The sequence below is a fragment of the Bombus vosnesenskii genome, unplaced genomic scaffold (genome assembly GCF_011952255.1).
Source record: "Bombus vosnesenskii isolate JDL3184/JDL3185 unplaced genomic scaffold, Bvos_JDL3184-5_v1.1 scf7180000013316, whole genome shotgun sequence".
Classification (NCBI taxonomy): domain Eukaryota; kingdom Metazoa; phylum Arthropoda; class Insecta; order Hymenoptera; family Apidae; genus Bombus; species Bombus vosnesenskii.
Window position 1 is genome coordinate 2,752,865 of NW_022882962.1, and position 19,514 is coordinate 2,772,378.

The 19,514-nt window shown below is 37.9% G+C and overlaps 1 protein-coding gene across 1 annotated transcript in view; it reads right to left on the reverse strand.

Annotated features, from left to right (window-relative positions):
* The window catches only part of LOC117235418 (sterile alpha and TIR motif-containing protein 1), a 138,715-nt gene that overhangs the window by 15,018 nt on the left and 104,183 nt on the right, over positions 1 to 19,514 (reverse strand). Inside the window, 4 exon segments of the mRNA XM_033497422.1 lie at positions 4,804 to 4,971; positions 7,007 to 7,271; positions 8,118 to 8,338; positions 11,865 to 11,999. Coding sequence (XP_033353313.1) covers positions 4,804 to 4,971; positions 7,007 to 7,271; positions 8,118 to 8,338; positions 11,865 to 11,999 — 789 coding nt within the window.

Sequence of the window (19,514 nt, forward strand, 5' to 3'; positions counted from 1 at the left end):
TGAGGGCTGATCTCACTGTATGAGTGTTCATCACTGAATGAACCGCGCTATGAAAAACAAGTACAAAGACACGATGTTGCGCAACGAAGTAAATCGTTTCTTGGACCCCCGCGAAATACTTGGCACCATTCACACTATCATTTAATACACAATACGTCCTAGTGACGTTCAAACAACTTTGTTTCTTACAGAAGTCTTTACCGTGTTGTAGAGAAATTTTCAAGTACGTAACGTTGCTAAGCGACCAATGTTTCACAAAAAGTGGATTCACTTATGGAGAAAATACCACGACGTAATAATTTTACGTTACATATTCGTTGAATAATCGTTTAGCAACTTTCTTCCTTCATGTACGTAAACTTAACAATCCCTTTCTTGAAAACTAGCTACGAGAATAGCTTAAAGAAACGATCAATTCTCATGACATCATAGCCGATGTGAAATCACCGTGTTATAGATCGAATCGAAATACTTTAATCGTACCATTCTCGGGGATTTATTAGCAAAACTTTCGTTCGCCATGATTCTTTGCCGTCCTGTGCCGCTTTTGGGCCTCAAAACGGGGAAATATCTCCGTGTTAAGCTCGACAACTGCTGCCCCATCGACACACGCGAACCGACCTCTAACAGTGCCAGCAACTAACTGCCTTGCCCTCAGGAAAACGCCGATCGATCGTTCGTGCTGTTTGTTCCGCGTTTATTCCGTTTGAACCGCGTTCACCCTCGTGAGTCGAGGGGAAATTTCATCTCCATGGAAACATCTCTGCGCGTGGGAGAAATTCGTCTCTTTCTTCGAAGTTCTTTTTTCAAAAAAAAAAAAAAAAAGATCCAGTTTATCTAGTCTATTTCTAAAATTTCATGCGAAGAGTTTTATCACGATCCCCCGAAAGTGTAAAAGCTTCTTGCAGATGTTTGATGTTTAGAAGCGTACAGATTTTTCTATTGGAAATTAGTATTTTTTCAAATTGACCGTTTTGTCATTTGTATCAGTTTGCCTTCGAATTGCTCGATCAATTTTCTTTTTTGATCAAACTTAAATTTCGTTTCGAATGAAAATACATTTGAGAATCAAAGTTATCGAAGCTACGGTCTCTACAAATTCGAGAACAGTTGATTTCTTTAATATTTTTCTACTTGTCTTGCTGTTTTAAGAGTCCATAAGAATATCGATCAAGATATTCAATCTTGTAACGAACTCCAAATTTCTTTCTCTCTTTCTCTCTCTCTCTCTCTCTCTTTCAATCTCAAAATTCTCCCAGTTGATAGCTATGATTCATTCTATCGAAGCCACATGCGTAACAGGACACGTGCATCCAGTGATTCATCTGAAAATGCAACCACACGTAATGATCTCTAAACGTGTTTGCCAACAACTGCGGTTACTTTGAATGCAATTTTTGGAACCATCCAACGGCCGATCGGTAATAAAACTTTCTTGTATCGAACCGTCTGAATAATCCAATTTCCAGAAGTTGCGTGGCTACTTGAACTACTTCTAAGAAACATTCTCGAGTTCCAAAATTGTACTCCCTATTTTAAATATTGCCTCATAGCATAAAGCTCTGAAAAACGATCCTTGTCCATGGCTTATCTTCTTCCAGGAAAACATATACATTTTCGATACGTTTCGTTTCACTGCTCCGACTACCAGAACGTATTACCATTCGAAAGATCGATAAATTACCCAGGGGTAGTTTCTATGACGGACTCCTCGATATGTCACAGAAAAGCACGCTAACGCAAACAAATTTTTAGAAACCGATCGATCGAGGAGACGCGTGTTAACAGGGTAGATTTATAGCGAAAAGAACCTTGGACAGGTCAAGGCTCGCGTAAGGACACGCGATTTCGAGGGAACGGCACGCGGCAACCAGGGAAAATCCATTGTCTTAAGGGTAGACACGCGAACGTTCCATTAAATCGTGGAAGAGACTTCCACGTGCGATAAATTCGAAGTGTGGCTATTTCGAGGCTGCTCCCGTCCGCGTTTCGCGACAATTGTTTACTTTAACATTGTTTGTTGGATGGTGTCGAGGATTCTATATTCTAGGAGAATGTATTACAACGTCGAGTAGATGGAAGTATGGATTTATATAGTTGATTTATGTCTGGTGATTTAGGTTGGTAGCAGAGCTGAAATAACTGGTAATATTGAGTGGGGTAAACAACTACAGAACTTTCTTTTGTTTCATTATCACGTACTGTCTTACTGTCAAAATCTACGTTAGCGATTTATAACTTCATCTACTTATTATTAGCAAACCATAGTCTAACAATTTAAGAAAATAATGTATCTACAGTTAATATGGTATCCTGTAACGAAAAATGTACAAGATACATTGTAAGGGATTGTTCATTTTGTCACAATGAGATTCAAATTATCGCAATATTAAAAAAAAAGATTCGTCTAACCTACCCTATGTTTGAAAAAGGATCGACCTAATCTAACCTTAACTTCCAGAGAAAGATCAACCTAACCTGACTCTACCTTTCAAAGGAAGATCAACCTAACCTAACCCCAGCTTCCAAGAAAGAGATAAACCTAACCTGGTTGTACATTGCAAGAGGGAAAAGACAGAAAGAGAAAGCGAGGAAGGGACGTAACAGGACGTCGAATTGCCATCGATAAATTGAGACAGCAACACAACATCGTGCATCGTGGTAGCAGTCAGTGGCTCTGTGTCAAAAATTCCCTAGCTGACTCAAAAGCTACGTGGCCTGGTGAAAAACGCTGGTTAAATTTAGCGCATGGACGTTGCGTAAATAGACGAGTATCCGGTGAAAACGAGTTACGTTGTACGCATAATCGACAACGAGGCCCTGTGATTCGCGGTCTATCCGAGTTCGACGATTTTCACCGGACAAATAACCCCATTCCACAAACCTACATACTTTCAACGCGTTCTTGGAACATACTTCGACATTGCACACCACGTAGGAAGAAGTTGAGACGAGGATGAATAAATAACAACGACAGTTGTTGATCGATTCAAGATAAGCTATCGGCGTTTCTCGAAAATCGGTCATATATATAGAACCGAGTGATTATAAGAATATTCCGCGTTTGTTATTATTATCTTAGACGAAACACTTTGTAATTGGGCAGTTGTTAATTAGATCGAACCTTCTTGATTATTTCTGTTTGATGATACTGAAATAAAAGCTCGGATAATAATGTTCGATGTTGTTTGATAATTAATTAAGAAGATTGAATAACTCGGTTGATGTTTTGTCGCCGGAGGATGAAAAGAAACGCGATTAGAAGATTAATTTATTAAGAGAAAATTATCTTAGTTTAGTATACTTGAAACGATTTCTTGTTAAACTACTCTCGGATTATTGTCGATAGAAATGATTACAAGCGCAGAAAGATGCGACAGAATGGTAATTTCCAATGGTAAATTCTCAATTCTCTAAAAATTCCATGATTTCTTTCTTCTGATCTAATCTGGTTTCTACCTTTTTTAGGCGAGCAACCCTAAAACCAACATCGTTAGAAGAAAAAGATCGCTAAGAAACGCTTTATTAATTCCGTGAAAAGATCATTTTTCGAATCATAATCAGATCGATAGTTGAATCTTCTTCCAGATTTCTCTCGTGGTGACGCGTGTGCCGAAGTTCCAACGATGCAGTAATGGCTCGGCGTTTCCCCGAACATCGGAGACGTTTAAGAAAATGTTTATGCGTCGATCGCGTGAGAACAGTCGGTGTTCGAACGCGAGAGATCATCAGCAAGGAGAAGCGATCGTGTCAACGACCCAAGGGAAGGCAAGTTCCTCTCTGCTAGCTCGGTCAGTTTCGTGCCAAACTATTGTACGCGAGTTGAGTTTAGGCCGCACCCAGTGCAACGCCTTCCGGTGAATCGTCCGGAACCAACCGATATCGCGATATTTGCTTTCCAACTACATTCGCGGCGATAACAATAGACGAAAGATACTTACAGCGAGTTTGAGGAAAATAGGTTTCACTTCGTGTGAATAAATTCTAAATCTTATTGGACACAGACTGCTGCAAGTGTTCCGCTATCTATAGATGTTACAATTCGCTCTTTGTGAATGGATTATTTATTTTTTGATCCTACAACTGCAAGCTCTATTCATTTTCGTTTCAGATATTTCGAAGAAACGGCAGTTCTTTGTTATTCGTACATTGTGCGCTCTCTTGTATAATCATTTCTAGCGAATCGTTACAACGTATCATTAGCGAATCGAAGAATCGTAAGAGCAAACTCCTCTTTCTCAATCTTATAACTTCCCATCGATAGGATAGTTTGGTTGTTGAATTTCATTTGTTCTGTTATCAAACTTGTGACCATTAGCATTGCGTATTCGTATGTCATATTAAAATTTTCTTACTTTCATAGCACAAAGTTTCCCAACATACTAAGAAAGCAATTATACATATCTATTAAATTGTCCGAAAAGTTTCTTTCATTTTATGAGGAAATAATAGACGCACAACGTTTTTTGTTTTATATTATTTTGTCGAATTACGTATTAATAACACTGCAGGGTTAAGAGTGAAATACATCACATTTCTAGACCACAATTCTGGAATTCCCAGATCTCAATCGTAGAGCTCGCGAGAGATAAAGAATCTTTATTGAAATTCTACAGCTAGCTCCTAAAGCTCGCGTTTAACGAATAAATTCATTCTTATATATCTGCCTATTCTGGTTCTCGCTATGTGTCACCTTATTAGGATGATTTATCACGATCTTCACGGCAAGTTAAGAGGTTCTAATGTATGTGAAATACGCGAGAGTTTATCAAACTGTCGGAGACAATTTTATGGTAAACTCACCCTTGCAGCGGCGACGCTCTTCTCAGCGGAGACGCCATCGAGTTCGACGCGCGCCCTGGCCGCCGTCGCGGCGCTTTGCTCCTTGTACGAGACGTCGCCAGCTTGTAAAGCTCTCATCTCGGCGCTATTTGCCGTCGCCTTTTCAGCGCTAAAGCCGTCCGTAACAACCTGCAATTCAAACGAATCGAAGATTAATAAATGTCCATGTTACAGTAAGATCGGTTAATTTTTCAGTCGCCCAACCTTCGACATCTTGTAACCTAACTTTCGTCTTTGCACAGAATGATCAAACTCGTATGTTATGAGATGTCATCAGTCTTTCGTGTAACAACGAAAGAATGAGAAAATGTCGCGTATTCCAGGGTCCAGCAAGAGAAACTATCAAAAACGAGAAAATGATTCGAACAACCCTATGGTAGGGTGATAGGACTCAGCGAGAAGGTATCACACGTTTGCTAAGAGAAACGCAGAATTTGTGGAATAAAGCGAAACATTGTCTTCAGATGTCCAAACTCTGTCCAAAATCGCGCCAAATGGCATTGGCGCAAGTTGTCTGGTTCTACGGAGATTTACGCTCAATGGACAGACACAAGTCTAATTTCGTTAAATGGCATTGGTATGCGTCTGGCTCTAAGAAGATTTAGATCCAATAAACAGACGTACGTAGGACGGAAAAAACTTTTCAGGAAAAATAAAAATTCGCTTGAAAAATATTCACGTGTGAAATTTTACTCAGGACGTAAATGATTTAGAAAGGTTAATGAGACTGAAGGGATTGATGGAGGACCGTTAATTTTTCGACTGTATTATTCGAAGTTTGCGAAAGAGGGTGGAAACACCGACCTTGCCATGACGGAAGTGAAGTTAAAAATATAATTCAAGCGGAAAGAGTTCAGCTCCTAAGGGAATAAGGCGTGACATTCGTCGATTAAAAATAAGCGGCACGAAACCGACTATCATTCTACGCATAATACTATTACGTATAATAATATTATGAAAAATGAAATGCCATCTTGGATTATTATACCATGTTCTGAGATGTACACAGCGAATAGATACGTCACTGATAGCTTGGCTAGAGGAGTTACCTAGAGATAGACTCGAAGTCCTTGACCTAGACTACCTAGAGGAAACCGCACCTTCGGCCAAACATTGCGCAGCATCGCGATCTCCACGAGACATCGATTATTTCACGCGCAATTTCGAACAGAAAATGATTCGATTCCAAAACTAAGTTTTCATCGATAAATTGTCACAATTAGAGCTTCTAAGTCTTCTAAGCTTATAATAATAAAATGATCACGAGACTTGGCGAGATTTAGAATGTATTATATTATATTATATGTATTGCATTGTATTGCATTATATTTCATAACTTTGAAAAAATTCTTGAATCGATAAAATATAATTTATTGTAATACTATACATCGCTTTCTCCTTGTTTCCTTTTTAAGTTTTTAAGCTCTTCATCGATTAGTGTTTAAAAAAAAATGAAAGATAAATTGAATGTCTAGATAAGATCGTTTTTTATAACAAGTACAAAGACACAGTAGAAATTGTTCGTTGTAGGATTTGGCTTTGTTCTTACGTGACACGTGAATTGTAATTTTGTGTTTTACCTTACTGACGATAAACTGCAAACTGAGTACTTTCAATTCTTCAACTGCCATACTATAACTTCCAAACTGCTCTGTGTAACACAAATCAACACAGTATGGCACTTCACTTGATTAAAAATCCCAAAGAAAGCCAAATTTTTACCCGAATTATTTTCCCTATTTTTAGTCATCAAAATACTGCTTCTCTATCTTTCACCAACCTAATCTACAAAACAAAAGTACCAAACATCTGAATCGCTATCTCTATTTTGCCATTTGATATTCAAATCACGTCCTTGTACAATTGAGCCAATATTGTTAATGAAATTTTACAGGCCACAAATTGCAAATTATCAGCGATACTAATAAATCCTCTTTCATAATAAACTTGACAATAAGACAGGTGACGCTGTACACGTAAATGTTACAAATTAATCAATTCTACTTGACGTATAATTGCACAATTGAAAGAGACAGGATCAAACTTGTAATTTGTGACTTTTACTAATATTATCGTATGCTAAATTATTATTATTATCGTTATACAAGAGAGCTGTTCGCTATCCTCAATCTAATTTGTAAAACGAGAATACCAAACATCTTACCTTCGTCTTGGAAGCACTTGTCATCTTTTTCTGTTCGAATTTCATCGTCTCCTGTCCAGCAGGTAGGTTCGTCATATTCGAGATATTCGACATGCTGATCGGTGGACTCATATTGTGAAGATTATTCAGTGAGTTCAGAGAGCTCAATTGCGAGGGTGAACCTCCTGTTAACGTAACTGTTCCCGTGGCGGGTGGTGGAGTGTCTGGATCCGGAAACGTCACCAGTGGCTCCGTCAAGTCACCTTCCTCCGTCCCGTTTCCATCTCTGTGAAAAATACAAAACTGGATTTTGTAAGGATTACGAGCAGATTTTCGCGCGTTTCGTGTTTATGCGATGCGAGGAACGCGAGAGAAGCTTTGAAAATAATCGCTTAGCACGCGGCTAAAACGGGAATTTGCCGGTTATAAATAACGCGGTGGACGTGACTTTGCTGATTACGAGAGAGAAATCGAGTCTAGTCGCAGAGACTCTTCAATTCGTGAGGTTTCGATCATTGCACGTTCCAATTTTGCACGACAATTTAATAGAAATCTAATCCTGTACGGAGGTTTCGTTAAATTTTATACGACAATTTATTTGAAGATTTTTGACAGCTCAGTGGTATTCTTGGTAAGATGTCAATTTAAGATTTCTCCTAGACACTCTATGGCACGAGAAATTGCTATTAATTTCATTTACCTTGATTTGATAGGATTGATTTTTTGCAAATTTTCTTAAATGTACTTTTATCTTCGTTCGTAACAATCCTAATTTCTCAATCAACCACAATAAATCGTTTTTTAATCTCGAGTTTTATATAAAATCTTAACATTGATTATATCAAACATTTTATCTGTCCTCAATATTTCAAATGTCAAGAAACGTATCGCGGAACTTCCTCTAAGCGAAAATTCGAGATTCACGGCTCTCACTGCTTCTACTATTACAAAGTATACTTTTAGAATTGTCACACCGATATTAAACACGAATAACAAATTATCACAATAACAACATAGTGATCCTCACGCGTATACAAGATGATCGATCATCATAAATCAATGAAACAATTTACTAAATATATAAACGAACGTAAAACGAATATAAAGAGCAATAATAATTTAAAGGACCTACCTATCCACGAGGTTCTCCATGCTGTTTCGCAATCGTTGTGAAAAGTTCGTGGAAATATTGTTCTTCATTTCGGATATGCCGCGTTGAAGTTCTCTTAGGTCGCTCTTCATGGAGCTTGCTTTCATCTCACTCGATGAAGACGAGGTAAGAATCCTCTGCGAGGATTTGGCCACCCTGCTCGAACTGCTGCTGCTGCTCTGGCTCTGGTTCGTCGTCAGCATCTGCCGAGTCAAAAGCCGTTTACGTTCTATTTAAAATCCACGTGAGATGACTCACTCTCGCCTATTCGTCTCAGGCTCTTCCTCTCTCACTCTCATTCTCTCTCTCTTTTTTTTGTAACCGCTCTCTCAAAGCACACCTTTGGTCTCTGTTTTTCACGCGAATCGTCCCAGTCACTTTTCACAGATTTTTCGTTCTTGTTAAGCTGTTTGGACCCAATCCATGACATTTTCACGGTTATTGTGCGTGTATTGCGAAAACTTACGTTTCTCGATAAATTATGTAATTTCGGTGATCTGATTTGTTTCAGGGAAATTAGATGACAGTGTTTTAGGGAAGGTAGATCAGAACTTACGTTTCGTATTTGTGTATTTGAAATTTGACAAAGAGGAAATTTTAAATAGAAATCGTACGCGGAGAAAAATTTTAAGCACTCGATGATATAAAAGATCACACGGCGCGACGAAAGATTCGATTATCGAACTGTTCTCGTTATCGGATGGTAGAAAAATCTACCGAGTAATTGAAGGTATAAACTATCGAAGTGAAATGTCATGTCAAACAACAGAGGCGGTCTTTTAAATTGCTTTTAAATTAGAGAAACTTTATGTGACACTTGATACTCCGTAATCAGCTGCATATATCAGTATTCTACTTCTGGCACACCCTGTATATCAGACATTCGAACGCAGCGGATTATTTCCAGTGAAATCAAACTCCGAATAATTCATTTGCCGTGGCAACGATCGATTCGATGGTTATTCCAAACAAACGATGTAAATTTATTTTCTAAATACTCTAGGAAACTCTAATATTCAACAGATTCTCAGAACATTCCTAGGAACGTTCGTTAGACGACGAGTAAATTCAACGTCCCGAGGAAGAAGCGATTATGAAGAGATTATGAATCCTTGAGAATGATATCCTTGAAGATCGCAGGCCTGCAAGTCGTATGTTTGGTTTCGGTTAGGTTAAAAAAAATTCACGTGGGCAAGAATTACGTAAAGTGAGAAGGATGCATAAGATCGGTGATTACGTGAATATTTCTTTAGAGATGAAGAATTCCGACTAAAGAGAGATAAGAAAGATCGGTTTTTAATTCGAGTGTCTGGGAACTGTACGTACGATATTGATGATCGTGATCAAAGTTTTTAAAGATTTCAGTTTCACTTGTGATAACGATGCAAATGTTATGAAAATATAGAGTTCAGAATAAAATTATTTAGAACTAAATTTTAAATTGATGAATCTTTGTATCATTCGATCGCTTGTGTGTGAATTTTTGTATCGAAATCTCATCGTTCTAATTTAGATTTAAATACACAGGTGAATTTTCGTATTGAGAATTGCGAACATTTAAATGCTTGAACTAACAAATACCATTTTAAAATCTGGTTCATCTCTTAATGAATTTTCGGTAAATGAGCCATTAGTTCTCAGTCATAATCTGAACTTCAATTTTTTTTCCACTCATTGATACAAAGAATGTAAGAAATTCTCAAATAATTACCTACTCAACAGACTGCATCAAAAACGATCTAATTATGATTACGCGACGATCGTTATTTTCGTCTAATCGACTTATCGATGCAAACAGACTATCAAATAAAAGAAACTATTTAAATTCCCGATAAATCACGACAATGCACTTTCAAGAACGCTGCCTCGAAACAAAATACACTGATGAGTATCGAAAGCTTACTGACATGAAAATCCATTAAGGATGGAATCGAGGCGTAATTAAAAGAGAATGTTTCGATGATAAGGGTATCAGTGGGCGGTACTGAAACACGTGGACTCTACATCATTGCATAATCGGTTGATTTCGACCAACGAATCGCGTTTCTAGATCTTTATATTATAATTTCTTAATAAAATAGATACCCCAGACTCTCCCTTACTTTCAATCGAATTTTGATCTTATTCCAAATTTTCTTCGCGATCTTTTAGTTAATCTTCTTTCTTTTTAAGCTTCTGCCGAGGATCAGAGTCACGTGATTGAAAAGAAATACGTGACCGAAATTATGCGAGGGTTCAACGTTTTCCACGTGTACCAATCGGTGCCAAGAGGATTTTGCTTATTGCAACTAACACAGATAACAACTACAGACGATTCTATCTTAGTACAATTACATATATATAATTTTAGTGCCCATAAAAAGCGAAGGTATAAATAGTTTCAACGAGAACGTGTAGGTAATTCTGTTTCAAGAAATCGCGATATCCCGTGACCGAAATAAACAGAAAATAACAGGATTTGAAAGTAGGCGCGTACAAAGACCGACGTGTACTTAAAGTTTCATTTTGAACAAACGAAAAACAAACACACAGTTAGTCATATTTTAATAGCAACGAATGTATCGAGGAATTTTTATCTTTCACGCTGTTATATTGTTACTATAAAATCTATTTCGAAATCTGCTTATAATAAACGCCTCACGCTTCGTAGAGATTAAACATATTTTTACTCGCAATAGGTTTTCAAAATATCGATCATGCCTTATCAAAGACGATAGCTCGGTATTTTCGCTTCGCTTTCGTTGAGAATTTTCTCTTTCTAAGATTGTCTGTGAGTTGTTCTGGCCACGTGGCGCGTGATACTTGGTGAAAAGTGACGTCGATTTAATTTTGGAAATTCGTTCAAGCTGGTCGCGGAACTGGGAGGCGTTCCCGACAGAATAATTCCTAGTTTTCGAGAAATTCGGGAAATTTGGCGTGGGTGGGAGGCGTCGCGTCGCGACGCTCTAGTCGAATTAAAGGTCATTCTTCGTCATAATCTCCAAATAGAAAGTTCGATGGCAGCTTATTAAGTCATTCTTGAGAGACACGCGTTAGGGTAGACGGGGTTGCAGCGATTAAAACTCACTCTTGGACCTGAATTTTGCCAGCTCTTGGCAGAGAAACATGCGAACGATTAGATGTAGTTCGTGCAGTCAAAACAGTGGTTACATTTAGAAACTTTCAGTGCAATCGATCGATAGCCTGGTACGTAGTTTTTTGTATTTTGATTTCTTTCTATTTAAAAATTCGTTTCACTTATCTGGCAATTAGATTGGTGTTTACGCGAATGTTTATGCATTTACGCGAGATTGAATATAGAAAAATGTACGCCGTATACAAAAATGTAGATCATATAAAACATAACATATATATATATATAGATTGCGGATGTTTATGCATTTATACTTCTGTAAAAAACACAGAGTTCGTTAAATATGCAAAGATGTATAAAGTATTCAAAGTATAGTACTTGTTACAAGATTCAGAAAAATATAAATCTGCATAAATATGCAGTCTATCTAGTCATACAGATAGTTATATATTTAGAATTGTCCGTTTGATTGTCTACTTCTTTAGAATCGTCTAGTTTAATTGAAATACAAATATTTTGCATAAAAATCCAGTCTATCGATAATCGTTTTTGATATACATTCCTTAATATTTGTATCTTCTTTTTTATTACGTATGTAACTTTGTTTGGTGTTTTATTTTACGATTAACTAATTAAATATGTAATTGAAAATTTACCTGTGACGACGAAGTGACCTGTGGATGATGGGTAACGTGGCTCCTTCCGCTCACCATGTTGTTCTTTTTTTGAAAATTCTCCATAACAGTGTGCATGTCACCGTTTTCCCCTCCCTCCACTGGGAACTCCGACATCTGCAATAAATAATAAACCACGTGGTTAATCATCAACTTTCATTGCTGGTTCCTATTGTTTTCGATGTATTTATTTCATTTTATTCTCGAATTTAAAACAATTAAATATCGTATAACATAATCGTCGCACTAATTTATACCGACTCAAAAATAGTGTCAAAAATCTATTATCGTATGAGCGAATTTAACGACAGAATGTTCGCATAAGTCTGTATATCGTAATTTGTTGTCGTACACAAGTACTATCGTTCACCGTACGGCACACCAAGTACAAATGATCGAACTGTGAAAAGTCGCTGCGACTGGAAATCAGGCGAACAGCTACCACCCACGTGCTCGTTAATTGCACACGACCGATCCACCAGCTGATCCCGGATCTTGAAAATTCGTTGAAAAGTGGTCGGCCTTTCTCGCTTCATTAATTGGCTCGCGTTTCGAAAGCATATTGGTATAACGCGTGAAAAGTATTATGGAAACGAATGTTTGTCGCTTGCACTCTGAGAAGATTACCGAAGACCAGTAAACAAGAAGTAAATACGTTCTTTCTTAGATTCGACCTCGATGACGCGACCGAGAAATGCAACTAGAGAAATACACTGCCGTTGTTTCATAGTGCCGATGTTCGAGTGAGGTTAGACTTGGTATTAGAGGAATAAAAGAGGAATAGGAGGAAAAAGAAAAAGAAAAATAATCGAAGTGACACGAAGAAGCTTTGTAAAGCTTTCGATTCCACGTACGGCTTACGAGCACACTTGGACGTTTCTAGGAAAAAGACATGCGAGATATGCGAGTCTCGCAACACGTCTGTTACGTAAATGGAACCTTGTGGTCAACGGAACCGAAGGAAACACGTTCGCATACCGCTCGCGCTTGTGTATCAACACACCAGCATACACGCACGTCGAGTACCCCGTTTAAAAAACTGCTATGGCAAAATGTAAACAGAGTGTACTCGCGTTTAGTACACGTGTAAACGGAGAGTACACGCGTACTCTATATTGACATGTGATAGTAAGGCGAGACATTAGTTTAGCGCTAATTCAATAATTGTTGTTAGAATGTCCTGATTTGATACTAATTCTATACATTAGTGACACCTAAATCGTACCATGGAATAACATCAAAGTTATTAATGCTTATTGAAAAACCTAAAACTTTCAAGGTTTATAAAAGGAACGCTATCATATTTTTATATAGTATTAACTACAAGGTTATAGTATTAACTACAAGGACTATACGGTGATATTTATCACAGGTAAAAATTGATAAAGATAGCAGAGAAAATACAAAGCATTCATATAAGAAGCATTACTTGATTACATAAATTGTGTACAAATAGTTGTCACATATGAAAATTGGCCAAAATTACTTGGTATAATCAACGAACGATCATTCAATCAGTGATATAAAAAGGTTAAGAGAAGAACGATACGGTATTTAAACGGGCACAGTGGCGCGCGAGTGGCCGAAACACTAACCATTTGACAGTTCAGCGAGGGCACGCACACTTCCTCTTGCAACCTACTCCTCTTTACTATCTCTTCTTCTCCCCGCCATTGCCTCCTTATCGTTTTGAGAACCTCGATCGACATGTACTCGCAGCATCCCGATGCGATTCCCGGATCTGCACGGGCACTGGCGTCACACGGAACGATATTCGTTCAATTTTACGTGTCATCGTTACTTGTGGTTTTTGACTACGCGTGTGATTGTTCTTTCATCTTGACTACGAATTACGCAACGATGACTTTTTAATCAGATCCGTCACTTTCGTAACGGGGAATATTGAACGATGATCGATTTCGATGGATGATTATGCTGGAGAACGTATAAATGAACATAAATATAGATCGCGAATGCCTTATGAAAAGCGTGATCCTCGTTTCAAAAAAGAAGAGATAAACAGCGAGGTCTTCCGTTCCTTTTCTGTGGCTGGAACGAACAATTTTTAGAAAGAGAAAGAGAAATCACGTTAAATATCTCTAATATTTCTAAGGCTCTGAGGTACACGCAGTCTATATTTCGTATATCTATGAATGAGAAGAATGTGTACCGGCTGACACTGAGGACACACACGTAACCGGCAGCCGGATTGATAAGTATCGCGTGACGGTCAGACTCGAACTGAGCGACTGTGTCGCGCTGATGCCGCGAGAGCCGCGATCGTAGCGCCGCCCTCCCCGCCACGGCGACCCCGCGAACTTACGAATTCCGCATAGCGAACGCGCACGTGAGAAAAGCCTCGAATTAAGAACGAAAACCAGGTCGTACGTCGGGATTCTAGGAAAAAGCAATGAACTAAATTAACGAAGATGTGCTTGACTATTATATGGCGCGTGAATTAATGAAATAAACGCATTAAATCTCTGATAATTGTTATTCAAAGCGTAGAAAGAAGACCACCCCCCTTCCCCGTAACGTAAACACTCATGTCCGAATCTCATACTGGAACTACTGGTATAGACAAAATGATAAATTTGTAGCCTCATAGAAATTTAATAAATTCACGCCGTATTTTAAGAAATTTAAATGATCTTTATGTAAAAGATTCATTTCGATTTCGATTACTAATTATTTGGCAATTCTGATGTTAAGCTTTTCGATAATATTGAAATTTAATGAGAGATTTTGGTCATTGTGATAGTTTTTATAAAACCTTCGTAGTCTTAAATATTTTATTTCCAATATAGATATTACAAAGTCATTAATAAGAATTCTACCAATAATAAACGTCAATTTTTGAAATTCCTTTATTTCTTACATAAAACAGATGGCACCATTTTATGAATGGACGAAAGAACGAGGATGATCGTAAAGACGTTATCTTATTAGCTATGCTTTTTTTTCTTCGCCAGAGATAAAAGGCTGGACACTGTACACAATGCGGAGGAGAGCGACGAAAGTTTTTCGTCATGCTAGAACGACCAAAGACAAAAAGTGCCGCGTTATTCGCAGAATCGAGTTATCGTTGTCCCAGTTTTACAACCGCCCCCGTTTCAACAAGGGGTAGCGGAGCAATTAACGGGATCGAAAAATCGATCGATTTTATGGTTTGACTTCTACGAATCTCCATGTCAATTGGAACTCAAATTGGAGAATAAAATTCAATTCATGAAGTTGCTTGTTTATGCTGAACGTAATAGGCTTCTCGATGTATGAGAACGACGACGTTGAAATTGTCACATGTACAGGCTGCCTCGTAAATAACAATTGTAAAGTATTAGAAGATCAGCCGAGAGCTTTATGACAGTGGAATAGAAAATATAGAAGTAAAAAGGGCAAACAATAGTAGAAAATAAAGAAAAATGCATCGCTGATCGATTACCAGACTGTAAAGCTTTATGCATTTGCGGGATATTTAAATGTGGAATAACGTACAGAGTGCACATAATATGCAAAAATATTTAATGCTCCTTGTATTCTGCTCCATTTGATCATATATGTTATAATCTGATAAAACCGTGTCACAAAGAAACAAGAAATTGAGAACATTACATCATACTCCGGAAAAGCTTTGGACTATTTAGCAAGTTAGTAAAATTTCTTTTTGGAACAACACTCGTATATCTATCACTATCTATTTTCAGTCTGTCTATAAAACTAACGTGTTTAGAAGCGACTCGTGACAGCCCTCGATTGATTTACGTTTCGAGGGAATGTTGGTTTCCTCTTATCTACTGTTCTGGGCTCACAGTGAAGCGCGTCTGAGAATCCAGGTCAGGATTTTCGTCTGTCGTGATACTGAACGAACCACTGAAGGAAGCTGAGAATGTATGCCAGTCGGTATTCGGAGCGAGGGTTATGGCATATGGAACTCTTTCGAGATTTGGACACTCCAGGAAAAGAGACCAGAAGATTGCAATGGAAGTGATTAAACCTTCCTCTTTTCGAAGTTCCATATTGTCGAAATTGAATATAGGAGGAAGAACGAAGATCACGATGCTACCTTTTGTAGAAATAATTTGTATATACAGGGTACTTTATCTGACAAACAATTTTTTAACCACTTTGCGGTCACGTAAGAAAAGTCAGCTTCGAACCAAAATTTAACAGTATCGAATGCAACAAATGGCCACGTAATAAAATTTTCGCTAATAGTTTCTACTCGTGTGTAGTAATTAAGACTGCCACACACTGCTTGAAACGATATGAATCAACTCTAATATCCACAATTATGGTATAACAAAAGATCTTTTTTATTTGATACTTTCAACCGTAAAGCAATTACAATATTGAGCCTAAAAGACGATCGGAGAAAGTTCAGAAAGAAGACGCGAACCAACCATATCAAACGCTGCACAACGAACCTCTTCACCAGCGATATTACCGTCATTACCTCTTAAGCTCGGCAACCAGAGCCCAATCCCGTAAGTCATCTTCGATGCACTGTATAAGGAACGAGCGACGATGAAGAAAGAAGCAGAGGAGAAAAAGTAAGCAGCTGGGCGATGGAAAAGAGGGACACAAAGACTGGAATGCGGTCTAACGAGGTGAATGTAAGAAAACTCCAACAACCAGGACGTCGAATGTCGTGGAATTTTGGCGAGAGTATACCGGGTGTCCTCGACATACGTGTCGGCCGTAAGAATTGAAAATTCAGTGAACGGATCGAAGATGAAACAACGATAAAAAGTCAAAGAGGAAAACGAAACAGACGGAACGAAAGAAAAAAAGATAAGGAGAAATATTTTCGAAAAGAAATAGATAAGAAGTTAGGTGCGGCGTGCGACGCGCCGCCTTGATAGGTCAGCGACCAAATAATTTCTTTCCAGCTAGTTCGTTAAGAAAAGAAACGATAAATGTCAACGATTGGCGCCATTTGATTTATGGAGTCATAAATGGCGCAATAAACGCTCTGTTACGATTACCACGATCCATTGATCCATTGATCCATTGATTTCCTTTAGCGATTAGATTTTCTTGGCACGATTCGAACAAGTATCGTTGCACGATGTTGATGATTGTTTGAACGTGTCGTGATTACATAGGTACGTGTGTCCCGAGATAAGAATGTGGTCGATAGTGAAAATATTATGTAGGTTGTTTCGATCGATAACTTCGACTTGACTCGTCTATTATTGTTGGAACAGGTGATAGGATTTTCTTGGATGGTTTTCGAGTGACGCGTGTTTCACTTTGTTTGATTTCGCTTCATTGGGAGTGTTTTCGTATCACGTAGATAATTGTCTAGGTCATTTAAGAATTCCATGTATCATTGACGAGTGTAGAAAGTTAATCATATTCGTTAACAGACTGCCGATGTTTACGCAAATTCATATTTTGAAGGAACAGACTCGAAGAGATGGAATTTAAATAGAAATTTGTCTCGCGAAATTTGAAAATCATGTCAACATGTTTCTGAAGAAGAAGTATATCATGAAGTATCTTTGTGTAAGTTTCGAGAACTATGCATATGACTTTGTCACACCGGCGTTGACGAACAAGCTGTAGAATGATTATAGAATTTCTACAAAAATTTTGTGAACGCTATTTACAAATATTTTTCTAATAAATGACAACTTAATAGTTCGTCTGGTTACAAAGAACGCTCCTTTGTACAATTCCACGTGCATCTTCGTCAATTGAAATATCTATAAGAAAAACCTTGATGCCCAAAGGCACTTAATCAAACGCATTGATAAAGTTCAATCGAGACAATTAAAAACATAGTCATTTAACAATAACTTGTCTATTTCGCGTGTGGAATGGAGTCTCAAGGTTTCCAGCTGAGTATAACGGAGACAGTTTCTTGGCGCTTCCGTGTGGCTTCGAGCAAGCAAAAGGTTCTATCACCGAGAGCATTGGCAGACAGCTGTAGGCGTATTGACTCTCGCCAGACACAAAGAGGCGATTCGGAGACGTCGCCTCGTGACACTGTCGTTGTATCGAGAGAATCGTCTGTATACGAACGGGTTGTAAGCTCGTGTTCATAATCCTTGACGAAGACGCCGCTGTGCCGCGCGTTATAGCCGGATTTCCAACGATACAAAGGCTCCAATTCGAGCCTCGTCCCACTGTGATTCTCTTCATCTTGATTTTATTCATTGTTTATGCTCCTTTTATAACTCGCACAATGTCTCGTGTTTAAGATCTAAATAGGATTTAATTATTTTGTTAATTATTTGGGAAATGTTGGCCGCATTGTATTTTATTTATTATAAGAGAAAACGAGCTGTTGCAATTTACGCGTATAAAATTTGTATCTCAAATGGAAAGAATAAAATTTCTATAAACACGCTTAGACTTTGAGAACTTTCACGCAGTTCTTTGTTCTGTTCTTCTGCAAAGACACGTATGGTTTTCAACTTTGTAGCCTACTTTATCTTTTGTTTAATCACGTATAGAGATTCATCGATGATCAAAATGTCGGTAAGATATTTATTGCATGCATATATTTGGTATATCAAGGAATTGATATACAGCACGATATAATGGACGATCGACTGTTTAAATACTTTCTTTTCTGTTTTCTGCAAGATATAACTTGCCCGAGATATTTTGTACCTTCTATGTACATTTTCAGATTTGTTTGAAACTTTATCAATGCGATAAATTTGCGACAATTTATCGCGATAAATAGGGCTTCGTTAGAGTACTAGTGAAATTTCAAAATGTTTCACGTAACACGCATAATATATTCATAAAATGTTTCTGCATGTACTCGAATACTCTGATGAGTCAGTGTGTGTCTACGACATCTTCCACTCGAATAAATCGACACGTTTAAATGGAATCTAAAAATTGAATCTTGCATCTGCACAAGTTTCCTAAACTTTGAACTCGTTTATCTAATCGTACGTATGACGTGAAATGACGCAAATTTCTTTTAATTCCAACGATTTCGTTCGCGATCGAGCTATGGAAGGTGTGTACGGCGTGACGCGACACTCTGTTGCCCGCTCAAACAAAGAAGTCCTCTGTGAGTTCCGAAGGAAACACGTTCCTCCGGTTCTACGCGCATAAAGGAGCTCTCTCGCCTAGCCGAGAGCAGGAATTCCTTGACGACTCGTCGTGGCATTGAGACACCAGAGATAAGAACCGGAGGAATTTCGCGCCAAGAAAATCCACCTTACCGATTCCGTGATAACAGGCCACGAATTCTAAAGCAAGTACTAAATCAACTAAAATCGAACGAAGAATCGGAAGAAATATAAAATTACAGATTTGGATGAAGATATAAATGGTGACAAATTTTTTAAATGGGAAATCGATTATTGGTGATATTGTTTATCAGATTAGGGTAATCGATTGGTAAAAGAGCTTTCGAATTTTAAGAGAAGGTTAAAATTAAATAAATTTAGGTGTAGGTAAAAAAATTGCAAGGGGAATTGAAGAAAATATAAAAAAACAGAGAGTTTCTAAACAGTGATAAAATAATCGTGAATTTGTAATTAATTAATCGGTGATCTTATTGAGAAATACGGTTCAACCAAATTCGTCGAAATTTTAATAGAAGAAATTGCGATTAACGTCTAGTGTAGAAACTAATGTTCCGCTCCTCATCGAAACAAAGTT